The following is a 22982-nucleotide window of genomic DNA, read 5'->3' on the forward strand; positions in this document are numbered from 1 at the left end:
AGTGCACAAACATTTAAGATTGGTGTTAAGATTGCTTTTATATTTAAATATTCTACATTGTTTGCTATACATTGTTAATATGTTTTGTTTTGTTAATACATTTTTCTTTTTGTTTTAATTGACACTTGTGTAACATTAGTTATCATTGTGTCATTTCTATCATAATAATAATAATAACTAGAAAATTTCGGAAGAAATTTAGAGGTGCGTGCTGGGACCACAAAGTTTCTCTGGCGGTTAGGTTTAGCTATTTAAAAATCATTATGTATGCAATAATCAGCTTAAAATATTACTAGTAACTCTGGAAGACTGAGGCTTTTATTTTGAAATTTTCAGTAAGCCTTATTTGAAAAGGCCAACACTGGGTGAGCTCCACTATTAGTGTGAAGCCCAGTGCTGCAATAATCTATTGTTTAAAATGTAAAGTCTTTTATTTTGTAGAGCATGTTTTGTCTTATTTTGAAAGTCCAGCATGGTTGTACTTTCAGGTCTGGGTTAGTTGCATTGGTTAAATAGAACCCACTTGCTATTTAAAAATCATTTTCTATGCACTTGTCAACTCACAAAATCCATAGTAACTATGGAAGGTGTGGGCTTTTATTTTGGAAGTTTCAGTAAGCCTGTTTCAAAGGACCAGCATAGTCCCATTCCCATCACTGAGGGAGCTCCAACAGTAGTGTGAAGCCCACTCCTGCAATCATCTATTGTTTAAAGGCTTTTATTTTGTAGATCATGTTTTGTCTTATTTTGAAAATCAAGCATGGTTGTCCTTTCAGGTCTGGGTTATTTCTATTAGTTATATAGAACATGCTTGCTATTCTAAAACCATTGTGTATGTTATTATAAGCTTTAAATAATCATTAGTAAGCATGGAGGGTTGATGAAAGAAATTGACACTGTTGTGTGGATGTTGGAACAGCAGTACATGGTGTTTAAGTTCCCCACACAACATGGCCACCATGTAGTTGCCTCCTATGAAGATGGTCAAAGGGTTAGGGGTCAGGTCAGGTTTAAGCCATAGAAATGAATGAATATCAATGAAAGTCAATGCAAAGTCCTCAGAAAGATAGTAATCCATGCATGTGTGTGTGGGAGTGTGTCTGTGTGTGTGTGTGTTTGAGTTTGTGTGGGTGTGTGTCTGAGTGTGAGACACAGAGAGGCAGAAAGAAAGACAGAATCACATCCAGACATATACAGTAGGAGATACACAGAGCTATAAATAGAACAGTGAGGAATGAATCAGCCAATCAGCAAAGAGCGTCAGTGTAACTTGACACCTGCTGTTTCTCACTCACGCAGCACCTCACTCTGTGTCTCCCCTGGTCTAGGCTTTATAACATGGAGGCGCATGCTCCCGAACGACTGGCCATAACTCTGAAACAGTAGGGGCGATCGATGTCATTCTTAACCCGTTTGTATCAGAACGGACAGGGGAACATTAATATTCATCCTTTATTTTTGAAAATATAATAATAAAGACATAACACTGGGTGAAAAGAGAGGGAAAATGGAGAAAAAGGCAAAAATTCCTGAACATGCTCCCGAACAAAGTCTAATATCTCGGAATCCGTACATGGTATTTGAAATTTTTTTAAACTGTGGGCGACAGCTATCCCTCGTCCCCAATCATGGAGATTTTCATAGCTCTATGTCATTCACAGTATAAAATATGATTATGGAAATAAATGGTGTCACTCATGGATTACAGGTCAAGCTCTCATTGAAAATACATGGGAGAAGGCCTACAGAATTCCTGTGAGTCTTGGCGATCGAGCGTGTTTTGACAGAAATCTATAAGACTTAGAACAATTTTGAAATTATTGTGTGAAAGCAGAGGCCCGGCCCTACAATCTGGCCAAAAATTGTGATTGTAGAGTGAAATTTGTGGCCGTGAGTGCTAGTTGAAACTCATTTTTCCTCAAAAAATCCCCTCTTTTTACACTCTAGTAACTGCCATCTCCACTGTTAAGAGTGTGATTTTCTCGCAAACTTTGTGTCGCTTGGAGTCTAATTTTAGAGAAACCGTAGCAGTTATCAACAAACCGTTTTCACTTCTGCAGAGCCGGCAGATTTTCCTACAAACTGAAAGTCAAACTGTGTTTCTAGGTGAAAGTATGGCGATACAGCAGAGCCCCAAAAACAGTGAATTTTGAGGATTCCTTCCGCCCCTAACTCCATTCATTCCTATGGGATTTTGGGGCTCGGTTTTTCGTTAATTACGTCGCCATGGTAACTCGAAACGCCAATAAAAGTAATAGCACACCTCACGGGACCGAGCCGGTCGTTTTAATGTATATATTGTGGGGGTGCACACTGCGGTTCGGGCCGCATTAACGGAGACGGAAGAAAAATAAATAAAGAGTCCAGTTTAGAGGTGCATAGTAATAGGTGCCTGCCATGCATTGCTATGGCAGGCCCCAATTTATTGGTTATTGCACATGTATATTACAACAAAATTTGTCCTCTTCATTTAAACCATCCCTTATAGGGAGCAGTGGGCTGCCATTGTGCAGTGCCCAGGGAGCATTCTGGGGCTAAGGGTTTTGTTCAGGGACCCAGAGTGGCAATCTGTGGGATATGAACCTGGCCCCTTGTGTCCCCTCTGGAACACAAACCTCCTGTTCTAACCACTAGGCCACCACTCCCCACATACCTCCATGTAACTGGAGGTAGAAAAAGGAATATCGACCTCAAGAATCAACCCAAACAAATCGGCAGCACATATCGGGTCGGCTAGACTGATGTCAAAATAATCGGTATCGGCCTTAAAAAACTGATCTCTAATCAGTTAATTTAAAGATCCCACTGTCAATGCCTGGTCTCAGAAACTGTTGACTTATGATTGAGGTAAAAACCTTTTAACACAATCTCTAGTAGAATAAAATTTTTTTACCGTGTCCTTGACCCATATACTAAAAGTTGCGGGGAGTCTTTCCTTACACCTCAATAGTTAAAGACTCCTAGCTAGGTGGCAAATACTAACCAATTCACTCCTTTGTGGTTAAGGTGCAGATCTTAAGAGGGTGAGTGGTGTGGATACTTTATTAACCTCTAAATAGATTTGAAATGTAAAATCCCAGAAAGTCTTAAGTTTAGAAAAGTCAAAAAAGAGGAGAGAGACTGGTTGACCAGTGGTCGTCACAGTCACAAGTCGGCTTAAAGTTATATTTAAATTTGGATAAAGACCGGTGTATTATCCTGAACAGTATAACTATTTCGTGCAAACAGCTTTGTTTTTTGTCTCTGACTGTGATTTTGTGGGGGCAACCTGCTTGGGGTCTATTGTAGTGTGAAGCATCACGGCCCAACCTATCCCATTGCCGGCCCCACCTTTCTTGTGGCTCCCCCCTCAATTTTACTAGATGCAACTTATTACTTTATTTCTGTGATGACTTGCATACAAACATACACACGCATACACACGTGTATATCTATGGAAGCAGGCAAAATCATACACAGTTACAAACACAAGAGGCGAAAGACAACTCTTTGCTTTTAGAAGGGCTATGGATGGAGAAGACACCTTTACACTATATTTTCCAAAGTATTTGCTTGTCAGCTTTCTCATACACGCTCTGCAGGAAGTTGGTGACCTCAGTGCACTATGTGCCTCAGTAGGTGCCTGGCCTGACACTGTAATTTTTGTCTCCTCTTACTTTCTGGCTGAATTTATGTCATTTCAGTTGCTTCCACTGTTATAACACACTGACATTTGATTGTGGAAAATTTAGTAGAATTCACTGAGATCATAGAAGGGACGCTCTCGTTCACAAATGTTTGAAGAAGCACTCTGCATGCCTAGTTCCTGGTTTTATACACCTGTGGCCATAGAAGTGTTTGGAACACCTAAATTAAATTATTTGTGTGAAGACTTTTGGCGATATAGTTGAATTCCTTCTGTTTTGCAACTTTAATTTTATTTTTACATTCCTTCACATATCATTATTATTGCCAGTACCAGGTAGCAATGTGATTACTATTATTATTTTTTGTTTTTCATTTGTCATGGTTGTTGTTTCCTTGGTTCCTCCTTTCCCCTCATCTTTCTTTCTCATTTGTCTCTTTACAGTTGTCATCACTTGTCTATTCTGCTGCTTAAATGAGGTATGGCCTGGCATACCAATAATTTAATAAAAATAACTGTGCAGCTGAGTCAGTGTCTCATTTCCCCCTTTATAGAGCAAACTTGTCTCTGACAGTACAAGGCAACCAGACCATGCTTCTGTTTAACAAAACTGCCAGGACAGGACACATAAAAAAACTTTCACCCAGCATTGTCCAACAGTTTTATTTCCTCCCATGTTATCTTTATGTGAGTGAAATATTTTAGTTTATAATAGCTCATTAATAAGTAAATTGTTCATTGGACCTTTTCACATTGTTTCAGTTGCTAAATGGTGTCTAAAAAAAAGCAGGCGGTTGTCGCCATACTGCTTTTATTTGTGAAAGAATTGCAAATCATCACTGGTTGTTGACTTTTGTTCTACATCTGCATGTTGAACTTTCTTTTTATTTACACTTAACTGAAAACGCTTTTCCTCTCATATGCTTATTCATAGCTACAGCAAGGGCATACATTTTATTTCTGTTCTTTATTCCCCTTTGACTTAAGGAGATTAGCAATAATATACTATAAATTCATATTTAATAAATTTGATTATTGAGAAGTTTCTTTCAGTAACTTTAAATAGATTACATTATATAGATTATTTACACACAGACTCATGTTTTCAAGCCTTTATTTGTGTTTACCTAATTAAAAGTAATTATTTTTAAAAGGTATGTTTAATCTAACAAGCAAGCCTCATCAATACGCACGTTCTAATTTAACTTATAATTTAACATGTAACTTTGTTATACTGTTGGTTTTAAGGGCAACCGGGCAACACATAAATGATTTGATAATCTTACTTGAGGCTACTATTTTCTTCTTAATGATAGCTTAGTTTAAATAAATTTAAACTAAGCTATCACTAGGATATATTTCATTTAAATCAGTTTTAGAAAGATTTTTAAAAGTGTAATTATCTATCAGAGGCTTAAGAGTTTGCAAATCCCCAGTATGGCAATAATCACTTTGAGGCAACCCCCTGTGAGAATCAGTAAAAATGTGTGTTTTGATGCTTGGCTGGCATATCGGTATAAACAAAGCTTCTCACATCTTCTGTCTTGCTGTCACCTCATCACGGATGTGCTCTCAGGCACACGAACACACTCCACAGATGTGACACAATGTCATTAAACAATTGAGCTTCAGAGACGAAAGACCCACTGATCAAACCAGGAAGGACTTGAGAGGAGTGAAAAATCACATTTCTGAGCAATTAATCTGCAATTTTGTCATACCAGTACACTGTAATTATGCAACACTGGTCCTTTCTCTACATGACACCTGAATGAGGAAGCTTTGAATAATTTGTCATGCTAACACAACCATTAAGCAGGGATTACACTAATAAAACATATCAAAAAATAGAAAAATTATTTAATGATTGACTCTAATTAATAAAGGCTTTTTTGCCTGTTTTTGTCTCACCTTTTCTTTGGCATCAGCTGGAGGTGTACATGGTCCTCAAGGTGAATCAAGCTCTGAGCCTGAAGATGACAATCAAATGAAGTTTTACACAGAACAGAACAGAGGACGAAGGCGCAGCAAAGGTAAGAAAATAATACAGGTGTATTTCTCAACCTTGTGATGAATGTGTCATATGCTAAACACCTCACTGTGCACAGGAGGGGAGTTCCTCTTATCTGTTGCTTACTTGCTGAGAATGCAATAAAAAGATTTTTAAAAATGTAGAATAAAAAACAATGAAATGTGTTTGAAAACAAATGTATTCTGAAGTTAGTGTGGCAGAATATGAAGGGGAGTAATGATATATATGGCATACAGCAAAAAGAAATGAGCCAAGACATTTTTTAGAATTGTCAGCATAGCTGGAAGTAGGAGGGAGTTGTGCACCCTCCCTGTAGTGTGGAAAGTGCTGTTTTATAGCACAGCCAATGACACTCAAAGGAGATATATGACTTAATGTAAATGGAGTTTCTGTGATAATGAAACTTAAGTCAAATGACTTCTAACAAAAACGTGTTTTTAACTTCCATGACAAGTAATTGTGAAAACAGTATTGAATACAGATATTCATATGTGAGACCTAGATTAAATTTAACTTTTACTCTGTTTTTGTGTCCTCTTGGATTTCAACACATAAAAAATGACCAAAAGCTATATTTCATCTCTGCATCTCCTTGGTTACAGTTTGTCTGACAGTCCCCTTATAGTTTTAGTTTCCAGCCCACTCTATGCCTAAAATGCTTAAATGAAATTCACCCACGTTGACAAGGTCTTGGTAGGCTTGTTTTGTATAACTCACATTATTTTGAACCCACTAAACTAATTCAGGACTGCCAGTGAGAAACATTATAAACTCCATACCCCAACAGAATAGTAGAGTCATGGAACTGAACAATACAGGGCCTATCTGAGTTTGGTTCACCAAGGTAAGAAATCTAGTATTTTTATTTTTGTTTTCAGATTTTCTCTCATCAGCTCAGTCTGTGGGATCACCAGGCATTCCGTGGTCATCATGTGTTTTTTAGTCCCTCCAACAACATTTGGGTTTCCTTCCCATAGGCCATCCCCAGAAACACTCTCAAAGTTTAGGGCTTCCTGGACACATGCTTGAACCTACTCAGCTACGCCATTTGATGCTGAAATACAGCTGTCCCATTCCAAGCTTCCCTGACAGCAACGAGGAAGCTCATTTCATTTTGTATCTAGGATCTAGTTCTTCCGGTCATAATCCATAAGTCATGGCCATAGGTGAAGCATTACTGCAGACGAGGGCCCAATCCATCTCTTTGTTTCCTGCTCTGTCAACAACATAAGCTACTGTCATTGCTAATTTGTTAGTGATTACATCATTACAATGTGATACATTTAGTCTTCCTTGTGCTGTAGATAGTCTGTGTTTGGTTGCTTGTTGAAATATTTGCCATAATACAGTGCTCTGTGTCATGTATGCAGTAGTTTTCTATATGTGTCAGGGAAAATATCCAGTTAAGTGTGTATATATTTGTAGCTTTTACAAGTTGATCATTGATTCTTTTTTTTATTTATTTATTTTGTGGGTGTGTGTGTGTGTGTGTGTGGGTAGGTGCGTGTGTGTGTGTGCTTCATTTATTAGCCGTTGAACCAGTCACCCATTAAAAAAAAACATCCTCAAAAAGACTCAATAATGAGTTGATAAAGCTAAGGTTTGTTCTCATTGACATTCTGAACACCTTTGAAAATCTAAATACCTTGATTGGGTAGCTGTGTAGACAGAGGCTTTTAGCATATAGTAATGCCTGTGGGACAGAATTCAAACAAGTATAGTGTTCGTCCTTGAGTTGTAGTTTTAATGCAGCCTTTTCCATATGAAGGGCAAACATTTTAAGCCAAAGTGTCCTTTAAATTCATAAAAACATGGTCATATATGTTTATTAAATTCATAGAGCAATTAGTATGGGGTAAATTATAAATAATTTTAGCTACTAACCACACTTTTCTGTCAAATCAAACTCATTTTAGATATAGTTTGCCACAGGCAAACAACAACATATCATGGTCAGCTTTTCTTTTTGTTTTGCTTTTCTGTTGAAAATCATTATAAAATTAAGATCTACCTTCCCTGATTCTGACATCACATAAGGCTGCTGATCAGAGTATGCCCAGTTTAGTATTTATCTTGCAGTTCTTTTTCTTTAAATTAAACATAGCTTTGGTTTTCAACCCTAATTACATTTGTTGCAGATTTACGTGCGGCTTAAACTTGTATAGTTTTTGCCCATATTGGAAGTGTTTTCCACCGTGAGTGAGCATGCATTCTTTAGTCCACTCAGTAAGCTTTTACGGTAATTGAGGGACCCCTTCAGAAGCCTACTGACAGCACCCTGACCCCAAAGGATTAACTGAACTGCATCTTTTGCTGGAGACAGCTGTTGTTTCTAAAATCTTAAATTTGTCTCCATGGTTATAACCTTGTGCTGCACTTTACTACCTCCGAACATCTGTCACGGTTTGCATCATTGTGAATTTAAAAGGTAATTTATTAAACAAAACAGTTTGCAAGCATTTCTTTGATGTGGTCTTACTAATCCAATCAGTATGAACACCATTATTATAAGTTTCACAATATTTCAGACCTTGAACTATTATATTGGAGTTACCAATAAGTTGCAATATGTTTTGCAAACCATGGTGGGATTCCAGTAAACCTCATTTTAAGCTGTCACGTTCTGTTCTATGATAGATAATAGCTGGCAGAGGTTAAGCGGCTAATTTCATTCCCTGTACTTCATCTTGGAAATATGACACCTGACACAGCTAAAGTGCCAAAGTAACTACCAATCGATAATCCTGTCATTGGTGATATAATAATTTTTCACACTTGCAAATAATTCTAGACTATTGTGAAGAAGCTGTGGTGTCCTCAGCAATGGACCATGTACACTACCAGTCAAAGGTTTGGACACACTTTCTCATTCAATTGAATGGAAATGTGAATTGTATGTACATCAAAATACAAGTCATGGCTAGTACTATAAGACATAAGTGAAATTAATTCCTTTTTCAGTTGGCTTGGAAGCTTTAACAATCAGCAGGGCAGATATAGATGCGTGTAATGTTCTGTTAAAGATACAAATGAAAAAAACATTTTGTTCTCTTAAAAAAATACTAAACCCATCTCTGTTTATTTCTGTTTCTCTGTTTCTCTCTGCCTGTACCTTTAGGCCCCTCGCAAAGTCCTCTGAATAAGGTCACCCTGACACTGATTACCATCAGCACATGTGTCATTGCCATTGTCTATGCTACACAGGACTCCTGCCCCCTCACCGTCAAGGTTACTCTCCATGTGCCAGAGCATTTTGTTGCAGATGGTAAGTACAAGTCACACATTAAAGCTTTGCTGACTGGTTAAAAGATGCAGAATCTGAATGATTGTGCAATTTTTAGCTACATATGGTAGAGTATGTTATATTGCAATTTGTGTAAGGGTACATTCAGCTCTCAAAGACGATACACAACACTGGGTTCAAAACAATATCAAAAATGAGTTTTTAGACAAAACAAAGGATCCCCATTTTTTACCAATAGTATAAAGGCTTCACAAATCTCAAACTGTGTTTCAAAGACTCTAATCAGTGTGGTCCAGGCTTGAGTAGTTGGAGTTTTCATGGTTTTCTCAGTCTATGGTTGTCCTTTTGCCAAAAAGCATTGAAACTGCTCTATTAAAAATGTCCTTCAAATTCTGCAATTCATTTTAGAACAATTCATTTCAGGTTTAACCCATCAAAGCCTTTTTAGATGGTCAAATGTAGTCCAGATTCTTTTAAACAAAAGATTGAAATAACTATTTTATTTAGAGCCAGATAGTAAAGTGCAAACTGTGTTATTAGTCAGTCGTAGTATTCTCACAGTGATTACAAAAATTTTCATCTTTTGTCTGTTGTTCAGTCAATGTTTCTTTTTTTTTTTTACTGATAGCCCACAATGTTCCCAAACATACCATTTGAAAAGTTCTGGGTGTTCTTTAATTTTCATGTAACAATGTCAACCATGCTGAGTAACGGTCATTATTAGATGACTCCTTCGATACAAAAGGGCATCTGAAGATATTCATCTTTTCTTACGTCAAAAAATGTGTCTCAAAAATAGAGAAACAATGTGTTAAGTTCTCACTTTACATTTGCAGTTTATTATCACCAAAGAAAGTTATGCTAAGCACAACTAGATATATCTCTCCATGAGACAGATTTCACTTTGACGAGATATTTTGTCACATTTTTATATGTTAGACCTAATTCCGAGAGATCTCATTAGACCCTTTTACATAGTAACAGTCAACACAAAATTATTCATACCCCTGGCAGATTTAGATTAAAAATAGTTTTCACTCAACTTAGAGGTTTATTTCTGCTAGGAAACCAGTTAGGCATTTCTCAAAAGATGATAAAACTATGTAAAGGCATATTGGTTTAAAATGAATTGAATATTATTCATGGCCTTTCTAAATTTCAATAGAATAACCTGTATTGGCATTATTGCAATCCAATGCTTCTTATATTATCATAATTCCTGACCAGCCTTTGGCATGCTACCACTGGTATTTTGATGATTTATTTTTTGTGATGTTCTCCAAGTCTTTGAGGTTGGAAACTGAACTGTAAATCAAATGACCACAATCAGTAATGAATAGCTGCTGCTGCTGTCAGTGCTATAAGACTGAGGTCAAAATCTGACCTAAAAGTATGCAACTTAAAAAATGTTTTGTCTTTTACTCCATTCAAACACAAGTAATTGGCATTTATGCCACACTACCAAGGTAAGGCTGGAGTTTCAGGGGTCAGGAATACTAAACTGACCGATACTGAACTTAGCCCTGACATATACTAAACAAAATGTGTGGATTGGAAAAAACAACTCCTGCGATGCTTCTTCACTTGGAATACTATGTACTGTTTTGACATTCCTGAGCCAGTTTAGTTGTACAAATTATTTACCCAGTTTTCTGTGCAGCTTTCTAATATTTGTTGAGTGAATGATGGCGCAATTATTTTTCCAGTTAATGCAAAAGAGAAGTCAGATCACTCTCAATAAATCACCCATGTTTGAAATGAAACGTAACATGTAATAAAAGGAAAAATGAAATTTAATGAAACAGTGCTGAATGAAAGTAGTACGCACTACCTCTAGATCAGTGTCTTGGAGTTTGTTGACAAAAGTTAGGAATTTTTGGACCATGCTGCTGTAAACATAAGAAACAACAAATAGTCCAGGGCCAAATCTACTTTTCTTTTTCTTAAATATCCACACACTCAATTGCAAATTTACCATTCAAAAGCTTCCCATTGCAGCCAGTGTAGTACAATAGATTTCCAACTATTCAACAAAAATGAAATCCTTCACCAGAACTAAAATTATAACAAATGTCGGAAAAATAAAACCAATGTACAAAAATCTTCTAATGGAAAAAAAATAAACTTATTCACTGCCCCAACCTATCACAGAAATAGTTGCACATAATTAAAAGATGAAAAGCAATGTGCTTGAAATATCATAGGCTTTTTTAAATTATTTTTGTTGAACTCAGACTATTCACTCTACATCCTGTCCTACATGTGACTGAGGACTACAGACTGACATTTATTAAGCTGTGCTTATGACAAAATCAGTTGTTTTTTAATCAAATCAATCAAATACATCATGTTTCAATGTCAATCACATTCTTTCAGATTTCATTCATAAGCATTGATGGCTTTGTAAACGTCTGTGGACACCTGTAATCTAAAACAATAGATACAACAACAGTACTCAAGGGCTTTGAGTTTAAAGTAAATCCAGTCTTTCATTTAGGCAAAATATCACAGTATAACATTAAGTATGATAAGAATATAGAATATGGGTTATTGGTTAAATAAAGTAAGGGGAATTAAATAGCTAAGCTAATTTATCTAATGATTGCCAATGTCTCTGAGAGCCTAACATCTACATCTCAGATGAACGGGTGCTCTTATGTACTGCTTCCTTGTTTCAAGCTCCCCCACATTCACAGTTCTATATTTAATATGTTTGTAGTGCATTTTCTGGTTTTAAGATAACATATTACTTACTGTTCATATTGCAGTCAGCCCATGTATGTACACCTTTCCAAAGTAAGGACCATCTTTTTCTAAGCATCTCTTCAAAATGAAAAAGACAAGAGAACATGACATTCAAGGACAGGAGCCACTACAAGAGAATAGCTACTAACCTAAACTTGCCCATATTCACAGTCGGAGCAATGGTTAAAAAACTGGAGCTGATTTCACTGGTGTCAGGCGAGGATAAACAGAACATATACACAATAAAGCAACTTTTATGAAAGTAATTTAAAAGAGAAACTATAAGTGGATATCAAAGAACCAATAGAACAAATTTGCCTTTTAATATCAACTTTAATAACCTGACAAGAGTTATTTTACATGAAATCCAATTACATCAAAGCCACACTTATTGAGGCCGATACAGTTTAGCAATTGCATAGCAGGTTTTAAAAATATAAATAATATTTTCAATTAAATTGTATATTCAGTGTCTGCCTCAGTTGATATTTATATTGACTAGGCCTAAAGAAGAAATATTTAATTAAATACAAGTTGGATCTTAGCAAATAATGTACTTAGTATTCGATCATAAACTGCATATTAATTACATACTAAATACGAAGTCACAACACATAACATTATGAAATATTACATTTGTTTTTGTTAGGGTTATAGCTGAATAAATCAACTATTGATTTATTTTTTCCCTGCAGAAAATATTTTTTCTGCATTCATAATACAACAAATATTTATTTCACTGTCTAACTCTCCAGTTCTTCTCTGCTAAATAAAAGAATAGGAACAAGACTAAGAATAGAAGCTGTGCACATTAAAATAAACAATGCTCCTACTGCTTAAGTGTTTTCTTTTTACATCTAAGAGAAAAGAAGCAATAATTTTACAATTGGAGCTCTACAGTGTGGGCAGACAACTTTAGATTTATCTTTTCTCTTGGTGGAGGTTTGAGCTAAACTGCCTTCTTGCAGGAATAGAAAAGAGTATGTTTGCCTGTATTCAGTCTGACCCAGCAAATTTCTTTAAGAATCTGTTCTGAGTATATAGCTTTCTCCTGCTTTCGTGGGGTACTTTAATTTTTAAGAGCAGCAGTAACTTCCCCAATTTATTGAAAAGTCTAGCAACAATTGTTTTTGATACTTCCCAATGTTGTGTATAGAAATTGACATACATGTCATATGTTCCCATGACTTATATGTATGCTTAAACAGCAAATGGTGATTTTCTTAGGTATCATGTTTAAAACCAAAGACAAATGTGTACTGCTACAACCACATTTTCAAGTTCTGTGAAAAGTTACAGTTTGAGAGCTATTATGTGTTTTCTGAATAAACAGATATTCAGTGTCCTGCAAAACACTTGATATTATTTTATTTAGATTTTATGTTAAAATGCCGCCCCTCCTTGAACCTTCACCTTAACGTGGTGGAGGGGTTTGAGTGCTCAAATGATCCTAGAGGCTATGTTGTCTGGGGCCTAAATGCCCCTGGTAGGGTCTCCCATGGCAAACAGACTCTAGGTGATGGGTCAGACAAAGAGTGGTTCAAGAATCCCTCATGAAGAAAAAAATATCGAGGCACGTGACGTCGCCCGGTACGGCGGAGCCGGGGTCCCACCCTGGAGCCAGGCCTGGGGTCGGGACTCGTCGGAGAGCGCCTGGTGGCCGGGTTGCTCCTCGCGGGAACCGGCCGGGCCAAGCCCAAACGAGAGACGCGAGGCCATCCCCCAGTGGGCCCACCACCTGCAGGGGGAACCGTGAGGGACCGGTGCAAAGAGGATTGGGTGGCGGACGAAGGTGGAGACCTCAGCGGCCCGATCCCCGGATGCTTAGGCTGGCTCTAGGGATGTGGAATGTCACCTCGCTGGGGGGGAAGGAGCCTGAGCTTGTGCGGGAGGTCGAGAGATATCGACTAGAAATAGTCGGGCTTGCCTCCACACACAGCGTGGGCTCTGGAACCCATCTCCTTGAGAGGGGTTGGACTTTGTTCTACTCTGGAGTGGCCCACGGGGAGAGGCGGCGGGCTGGTGTGGGTTTGCTTGTTGCCCCCCAGCTCAGCCGTCTCGTGTTGGGGTTTACACCAGTGGATGAGAGGGTCGTATCCCTGCGCCTTCGGGTTGGGGAGAGGTCTCTGACTATCATTTCAGCCTACGGGCCGAGTGGCAGTGCGGAGTACCCGGCCTTCTTGGCGTCTCTGTCGGGGGTGCTGGATAGTGCCCCTCCCGGGGACTCCATTATTCTGCTGGGGGACTTCAACGCCCACGTGGGGAACGACAGTGACACCTGGAGAGGCGTGATCGGGAGGAATGGCCTTCCCGATCTGAATCCGAGTGGTGTTTTGTTATTGGACTTCTGTGCTAGTCACAGTTTGTCCATAACGAACACCATGTTCAAACATAAGGGTGTCCATCAGTGGACTTGGCACCAGGACACCCTAGGCAGGAGGTCGATGATCGACTTTGTTGTCGTATCATCAGATCTTCGGCCGCATGTTTTGGACACTCGGGTGAAGAGAGGGGCTGAGCTGTCCACTGATCATCACCTGGTGGTGAGTTGGATCCGCTGGAGGAGGAGAAAGCCAGTCAGACTTGGCAGACCCAAGCGCAAAGTGAGGGTCTGCTGGGAACGTCTGGCGGAGCCCGCGGCCAGGGATGTATTCAACTCCCACCTCCGGGAGAGCTTCGACCAGATCCCGGAGGATGTTGGAGACATAGAGTCCGGGTGGACCATGTTCTCCGCATCTATTGTCGATGCTGCTGCCCCTAGCTGTGGCCGTAAGGTCTGCGGTGCCTGTCGCGGCGGCAATCCCAGAACCCGGTGGTGGACACCGGCATTAAGGGATGCTGTTAAGCTGAAGAAGGAGTCCTATCGGCTGTGGTTGGCTTGTGGGACTCCTGAGGCGTCTGACGGGTACCGTGAGGCCAAGCGTGCTGCGGCCCGGGCTGTGGCAGAGGCAAAAACACGGGCCTGGGAGGAGTTCGGTGAGGCCATGGTGAAGGACTACCGGTTGGCCTCGAAGCGATTCTGGCAAACCGTCCGTTGCCTCAGGAGGGGAAAGCAGTGCTTCGCCAACACTGTTTATAGTGGGGGCGGGGGACTGCTGACCTCGACTGAGGACATTATCGGGCGGTGGAAGGAGTACTTCGAGGATCTCCTCAATCCTGCCATCACGCATTCCGTGGTGGAAACAGAGGCTGGGGACTCGGGGTCGGACTCTTTCATCACCCAGGCTGAAGTCACCGAGGTGGTTAAAAAGCTCCGCGGTGGCAGGGCTTCGGGGGTGGATGAGATCCGCCCTGAGTACCTCAAGTCTCTGGATGTTCTAGGGCTGTCATGGTTGACACGTCTCTTCAACTTTGCGTGGCGGTCGGGGACAGTGCCTCTGGACTGGCAGACTGGGGTGGTGGTCCCCCTTCAAAAGAAGGGGGACTGGAGGGTGTGTTCCAACTACAAGGGGATCACACTCCTCAGCCTCCCTGGTAAGGCCTACGCCAGGGTATTGGAGAGGAGAGTCCGACCGATAGTCGAACCTCGGCTTCAGGAGGAGCAGTGTGGTTTTCGTCCCGGCCGTGGAACACTGGACCAGCTCTATACCCTCTACAGGGTGCTCGAGGGTTCATGGGAGTTTGCCCAACCGGTTCACATGTGTTTTGTGGACCTGGAGAAGGCATTCGACTGTGTCCCTCGTGATGCCCTGTCGGGCGTGCTCCAGGAGTATTGAATCGGGGGCCCTTTACTAGGGGCCATCCGGTCCCTGTACGAGCGGAGCAGGAGTTTGGTCCGCATTGCCGGCACTAAGCCGGACCTGTTCCCGTTGCATGTTGGACTCCGGCAGGGCTGCCCTTTGTCACCGGTCCTGTTCATAACTTTTATGGACAGGATTTCTAGACGCAGCCAAGGGCCGGAGGGGGTCGGGTTTGGGGACCAGTGGATTTCATCTCTTCTTTTTGCAGATGACGTGGTCCTGCTGGCCCCCTCTAGCCAAGACCTACAGCATGCGCTGTGGCGGTTCGCAGCCGAGTGTGAAGCGGCTGGGATGAAGATCAGCTCCTCCAAGTCCGAGGCCATGGTTCTCAACCGGAAAAGGGTGGCTTGTCCTCTTCAGGTTGGAGGGGAGTTCCTGCCTCAAGTGGAGGAGTTTAAGTATCTCGGGGTCTTGTTCACGAGTGAGGGAAGAATGGAGCGGGAGATCGACAGACGGATCGGTGCGGCTGCCACAGTAATGGGGGCGCTGTGCCGGTCCGTTGTGGTGAGGAGAGAGCTGAGCCGAAAAGCAAAGCTCTCAATTTACTGGTCGGTGTACGTTCCTACCCTCACTTATGGCCATGAACTTTGGGTCATGACCGAAAGAACGAGATCCCGGATACAAGCGGCTGAAATGAGCTTCCTCCGTAGGGTGGCCGAGCACTCCCTTAGAGATAGGGTGAGGAGCTCTGCCATCCGGGAGGGGCTCGGAGTAGAGCCGCTGCTCCTCCACATCGAGAGGAGCCAGTTGAGGTGGCTCGGGCATCTATACCGGATGCCTCCTGGACGCCTTCCTTGGGAGGTGTTCCAGACACGTCCCACCGGGAGGAGGCCCAGGGGACGGCCCAGGACACGATGGAGGGACTATATCTCTCGGCTGGCCTGGGAACGCCTTGGGCTCCCCCTGGAGGAACTGGAGGAGGTGTCTGGAGAGAGGGACGTCTGGGAGTCTCTGTTGAGTCTGCTGCCCCCGCGACCCGGTCCCGGATAAAGCGGAAGATGACGAGTACGAGTACGAGTACGAGTTAAAATGCCAACACAAAGTAGTCCATAAATTTCAAGAGGAAGGAAAATGATGAGTTTTTAGAAATAAGATCTGAAAGATGTGTCACGTATTTGTAGTCAGCCACTCTTACTCTGATGCGTCTTAAGACAGTCCATTGCCACCAATTGGTTTCAGGAGTAACATTATGTGTTATTATTTTAATAAAATCCACCTCGTACTCGTCGTCTTCCGCTTTATCCGGGACCGGGTCGCGGGGGCAGCAGACTCAGCAGAGACGCCCTGACGTCCCTCTCCCCAGACACCTCCTCCAGCTCCTCCGGGGTTAGCTCAAGGCGTTCCCAGGCCAGCCGAGAGACATAGTCCCTCCAGCGTGTCCTGGGTCGTCACCTGGGCCTCCTCCCAGTGGGACGTGCCTGGAACACCTCCCGAGGAAGGCGTCCAGGAGGCATCTGGTATAGATGCCCGAGCCACCTCAACTGGTTCTTCTCGATGTGGAGGAGCAGCGGCTCTACTCCAACCCCTCCCGGATGGCTGAGCTCCTCACCCTATCTCTAAGGGAGTGCCCGGCCACCCTACGGAGGAAGCTCATTTCAGCCGCTTGTATCCGGGATCTCGTTCATGACCCAAAGTTCATGGCCATAGGTGAGGGTAAGAACGTAGACCGACCGGTAAATGGAGAGCTTCGCTTTTCGGCTCAGCTCTCTCTTCACCACAACGGACCGGCACAGCGCCCCCATTACTGTGGCAGCCGCACCGATCTGTCTGTCGATCTCCCGCTCCATTTTTCCCCCACTCGTGAACAAGACTCCAAGATACTTAAAGTCCTCCACTTGAGGCAGGAACTCCCCTCCAACAAGAAGAGGACAAGCCACCCTTTTCCGGTCGAGAACCATGGCCTCGGACTTGGAGGAGCTGATCTTCATCCCAGCCGCTTCACACTCGGCTGCGAACCGCCGCAGTGCATGCTGTAGGTCTTGGCTGGAGGGGGCGAAATCCTCTGGTCCCCAAACCAGACCCCCTCCGGTCCTTGGCTGCGCCTAGAAATCCTGTCCATAAAAGTTATGAACAGGACCGGTGACAAAGGGCAGCCCTGCCGGAGTCCAACATGCACCGGGAACAGGTCCGACTTAGTGCCGGCAATGCGAACCAAACTCCTGCTCCGCTTGTACAGAGACCGGATGGCCCCTAGTAAAGGGCCCCCAATTCCATACTCCTGGAGCACCCCCCACAGGGCATCACGAGGGACACAGTCGAATGCTTTCTCCAGGTCCACAAAACACATGTGGACCGGTTGGGCGAACTCCCATGAACCCTCGAGCACCCTGTAGAGGGTATAGAGCTGGTCCAGTGTTCCACGGCTGGGACGAAAACCACACTGCTCCTCCTGAAGCCGGGGTTTGACTATCGGCTGGACTCTCCTCTCCAATACCCTGGCGTAGGCCTTACCAGGGAGGCTGAGGAGTGTGATCCCCCTGTAGTTGGAACACACCCTCCGGTCACCCTTCTTATGTAGGGGGACCACGATCCCAGTCTGCCAATCCGAAGGCACTGTCCCCGTCCGCCACGCAATGTTGAAGAGGCGTGTGAACCATGACAGCCCCACAACATCCAAAGACTTGAGGTACTAAGCGCGGATCTCATCCAACCCCGAAGCCCTGCCACCGTGGAGCTTTTGAACCACCTCGGTGACTTCAGCCCGGGTGATGAAAGAGCCCAAGCCCGAGTCCCCAGCCTCTGTTTCCACCAAGGAATGAGTGATGGCAGGATTGAGGAGATCCTCGAAGTACTCCTTCCACCGCCCGATAATGTCCCCAGTTGAGGTCAGCAGCTCCCCACCCCCACTGTAAACAGTATTGGCGAAGCACTGCTTCCCCCTCCTGAGGCACCGGACGGTTTGCCAGAATCGCTTTGTGGCCAACCGGTAGTCCTTCTCCATGGCCTCACCAAACTCCTCCCAGGTCCGAGGTTTTTCCTCTGCCACCGGGTGGTGGCAGAGGTGTCCCACAAGCCAACCACAGCCGATAGGACTCCTTCTTCAGCTTGACAGAATAGCTTGATAAAATCCACCTGTATATAAATATATGTAACAGAAATATATCCGTCTTGTGAAAGACTCTTTCTGTGAAAGATCATGAATCATGAAGCATCATGAAGACCAAGGAACACACCAGACATGTCAAGCATAAAGTTGTGATGATGTTTAAAGCATGGTTAAGTAAAAAATATCCCAACCTTTAAACATTGCACAAAACACTCACCAATCCATCAATGAAAATGAAACTAATATGAAAAAATGAAGAATCTGCAGAGGCATGGCCGTCCATTTAAGCTGACAGGCCAGGCAAGGGGAGCGTTAAACAGATAAGCAAACAGAAGCATGTGCTGATCCGAGCAGATACTTGCCCTAGTTGGCATTATAATTATTAACAGTTTGTAAGAGCCAAACCAAACCTATTGTTACATAACATGTGGCAAAACTTAAAAATTTCTGTATACAGATCGCTCTTCATCCTTCCTGGCTACCCTTATTTTGTGGAAAGAAAGGCTAAATATCTCAGTCTCTTCATGTGCAAATCTTATAGAGATGTATTTCTAAAAGACTTGCAGCTTTAATCACAACAAAAGATAGTTCTCCAAAGTATTGACAATAGTGGCTGAATCTAAATCCATGCTACACTTTTCAGATTTTTGTTGGAGAAAAAAAAATAAATCCCAACGCTATCCCAAACCCCACACATCAATTTTCTTTCCCCTTTACAACTAGTTGTTACTGCGTTTATCTATGAGATGAAATTCAAATAAAATATGTTGAAGGCTGGGGTTGTAACATGACAAAATGTGAAAATGTTCACTGGGTATGAATACATTTGACAGGCCCTGTCCAAACAGATGCAAACAAATAATAGGCTTAAAATATTATCTTTATTTGCTCTTCAAATGTAAGCATTCTAAGTGTTGTGCATCTCCCTGCTGGAATTTTAATCTAAAAGGCACTCCCCTTAACTCAACTTTGTGAAATTGAACCATTTAAAGATAATTTAAACTGCTAGAAAAAGCACTGACATCAAGTCTGTCTGGTTGGGTTATTGACACAAGGGCACTGGCAGCTGATTCCTTCAGTCCCGTGGGTTGTGGGGTGAGACATCTGTGGGTCTGGTCTGGTGCATCCCACGGATGCTTCATGAGATTTTGATCCAGGGAATTTGAAGATTTAGAGCCTTGGCTCTTTGCTCTATTCAACAAGCTGTTCCTCAGCAGTTTATGCAGTGTAGCTGAGTACATTGTCCTTTTGGAAGAGGCTTTCGCAGAGTGTTATTGCAATGTAGGGGCTGTGCTTTGTCTGCAGCAGAGAATTGACAGAATGGAAGGTGACATTCGCCAATCCAAAATGCTCAGACCCGATGTTCCCTTGTTAAAGATTGTTTTTTTAAACTGGATTCCACATTAAATACCTCACTTGCCAATGGTTTTAATTTTGTGGTTATTGATACTCTCAATACAGCCGCATAAGACTTTGTTAACGAGAGAGCTAAAGCACAATCTCTCAGCTCTCTGTGGAACTGAAACTCATTGGCATCAATTAGGAATAGTCTTGTTCAGTGATCAGAGTTTAATGATTGGTCTGAGAGCTGTAAGAAAGAAAGGTAAGTCAGCGTCTTGGAGAATAGCATTTAATGATTGACTTGTGAAACCCTTTTATCCCATGTGTTGCAATTACCAAGGAAATCCCATCAATACACACATTATGGGTCTTAATTTTCTCATTGAAATTCAGTCCAGTCAGGATGGGAAATAAAATTACAATGAAAACAAAAGAATTAGCTACTTCCCCAATTGATTTTTCAGTGGAATGTGGAAAGAAGCTTTTCAAGCATACCAATCAATCAAGTTCTCTCAGTCTATTTTAGTTTTTTTATGGTTTTTGCATGTATGACATGAAATTACATTTTTTGTTTGTTTTGTTTTTCTAGGAAGTAGTTTTGTGGTGAGCATGGGGAGCTTCCTCGATGTCTCCAATTGGCTAAATCCAGCTAAGCTAACGCTTTACTATCAGACCAATTCGTCAACGCAGTGGGTCCATGACTTCTGTGGCCAAAGGACCACCGAGCCCTGCGAACAGATTTGTGACCAGGATACAGGTTTGTTCACACAATATTCAATACAATACACATAATAATTCAATTTCAATTCAGTTTATTTATATAGCGCCAATTCACAACACATGTCGTCTCAAGGCACTTCACAAAAGTCAGGTACATAAAGTCCAATTAATTGTAACCATTGAACAGTGCAGTCAGATTCAGTTATTTATTCAAATTGGATAAAACGTTTTTTTATCTAAGGAAACCCAGCAGATTGCATTGAGTCAGAGATCTGGATGAGCATGTAGCGACAGTGAACAGTCCCTGGCGTTGACTTTGCTGCAATCCCTCATACTGAGCATGGATGTAGCGACAGTGGAGAGGAAAAACTCCCTTTTAACAGGAAGAAACCTGCAGCAGAACCAGGCTCAGTGTGAGCGGCCATCTGCCACGACCGACTGGGGGTTTGAGAGAACAGAGCAGAGACACAAAGAGAACAAAGAAGCACTGATCCAGGAGTACTTTCTATAGGAAGGAAAAGTAAATGTTAATGGATGTAGCTCCTTTAGTCGTTTCACCTAGAAAGAATGAACAGATAAACTCTGAGCCAGTTTTCAAGGTTAGTCTGAAAGAGAGCACATAGAGTTAGTCACAGTAAAAGCTCAGTCAATTGCCATGTCTAGGAGAGAGAAAGGGTTAAACACTGAAAGACAGGGCCATGTGGGTCGTCAGTAGAGGGTGAGCATTAAATTGTTGGCAGCAGAAGCTTGGACGATGCCCTTCTCCAGAAAGGTGTCACAGGTAGACACAGAGTCAGGCTAGGTGTAGCGACTAGGAAGAGAGAAAGGGAGAACATAAAGTAAAAAACTGAAATAATAGCAAATAATGCAGAATTAGAGAGTAGTGTGAGAATGTTGCGAAGAGGGTGAAAGTGGTCATTATGTCCTCCAGCAGCCTAAGCCTATAGCAGCATAACTACACAGATAGCTCAGGATCCCCTAAGCCACTCTAACTATAAGCTTTATCAAAAAGGAAAGTTTTAAGCCTAGCCTTAAAAGTAGACAGTTTGTCTGTCTAGATCCCACTGATGGCCATTGTTATACTAAAAACCACAACAATTGGGATACCTCTCTCTGTCAGATTGACCATAACCATTGGAAAATGGAGGGGGTCATACAGGTAGCAGAAATGGAGGGTGTGTTTGCACATCAACCATAACTGAGCCGGATTAGGCTAAACCTGACTCCTCCTTACTCTATCCAACAGGGAGGGAAGAAGATGGAGGTAAAAAATAAGGAAGATACCTCAGTATAACGTAAGCCACTCTAACTATAAGATTCATCAAAAAGGAAACTTTTAAGCCTAGCCTTTAAAGTAGACAGGGTGTCTGCCTCACGGACTAAAACTGGAAGCTGGTTCCACAGGAGAGGAGCCTGATAACTAAAGGATCTGCCTCCCATTCTACTTCTAGAGACTCTAGGAACCACCAGTAAACCTGCAGTCTGAGAATGAAGTGCTCTGTTAGGAACATATGGAACAATCAGATTTGTGATGTATGATGGAGCTAAATCATTAAGGGCTTTATATGTGAGAAGGAGAATTTTAAATTATATTCTGGATTTAACAGGGAGCCAATGAAGGGAAGCTAAAGTAGAAGAAATATGATCTCTCTTTTTAATTTTCATCAGAACTCTTGCTGCAGCAGAGTAGTTTTTCAGTGTCACTCCTGGACAGGATATTTCTAATTTTGGCAATGTTCCGGAGATGAAAGAAGGAAATCCTAGAAATCTGTTTAATATGGGATTTAAATGACATGACCTGGTCAAAAATAACACCAAGGTTTTTTACTTTATTATCGGAGGTCAATTTAATGCTATCCAGGTTAAGTGATTGACTAAGCAGTTTCCTTTTTAAAGACTCCGGTCTAAAGACAACAACTTCTGTCTTGTCTGAATTTAGAAGCAGAAAATTTAAAGTCATCCACGTTTTTATGTCTTCAAGACATGCTTGTAGTCTATCTAACTGGTTGGGCTCATCAGGATTCATGGATAAGTAAAGCTGAGTATCATCAGCGTAACAGTGACAATTTATTCTATGCTGCCTGATAATTTGACCTATTGGAAGCATATATATAGTAAAGAGAATTGGCCCACGTACTGAACCCTGTGGTGCTCCACAATTAACCCTGGAGTTTAAAGATGATTTATCATTTACATGAACAAACTGGAATCTGTCAGACAGATAAGATTTAAACCAGCCTAGCGCTGTTCCCCTGATCCCTACAGCATATTCCAGCCTTTTTAAGAGAATATTATGGTCGACTGTATCAAATGCAGCACTGAGATCTAACAGAACCAGTACAGACACAAGTCCATTATCTGAATCCATAAAAATATCATTAGTGACTTTCAGTAGAGCTTTTTCAGTGCTATGATGAGCTCTGAAGACTGACTGAAACTCTTCAAGCAGGTCATTGCTGTGTAAATGCTCACACATTTGATTAGCAACT

At 41.9% G+C, this 22982-nt stretch overlaps 1 protein-coding gene across 6 annotated transcripts in view; it reads left to right on the forward strand.

The window, feature by feature from the left end:
* The window catches only part of LOC124872311 (astrotactin-2-like), a 513868-nt gene that overhangs the window by 246469 nt on the left and 244417 nt on the right, over positions 1–22982 (forward strand). For all 6 annotated transcript variants that reach the window (XR_007039251.1, XR_007039252.1, XM_047372151.1 and 3 more), the window contains 3 exons: positions 5554–5658; positions 8776–8922; positions 20363–20530. Coding sequence is in view for 4 of the 6 variants with exons in the window: in XM_047372151.1 (XP_047228107.1) it covers positions 5554–5658; positions 8776–8922; positions 20363–20530 (420 nt within the window). In the remaining 2 variants the exon portion in view is untranslated. The remainder of the gene's footprint in view (positions 1–5553; positions 5659–8775; positions 8923–20362; positions 20531–22982) is intronic.

This window comes from Girardinichthys multiradiatus, chromosome 8 (assembly GCF_021462225.1).
Source record: "Girardinichthys multiradiatus isolate DD_20200921_A chromosome 8, DD_fGirMul_XY1, whole genome shotgun sequence".
In the NCBI taxonomy this organism is placed as follows: Eukaryota; Metazoa; Chordata; class Actinopteri; order Cyprinodontiformes; family Goodeidae; genus Girardinichthys; species Girardinichthys multiradiatus.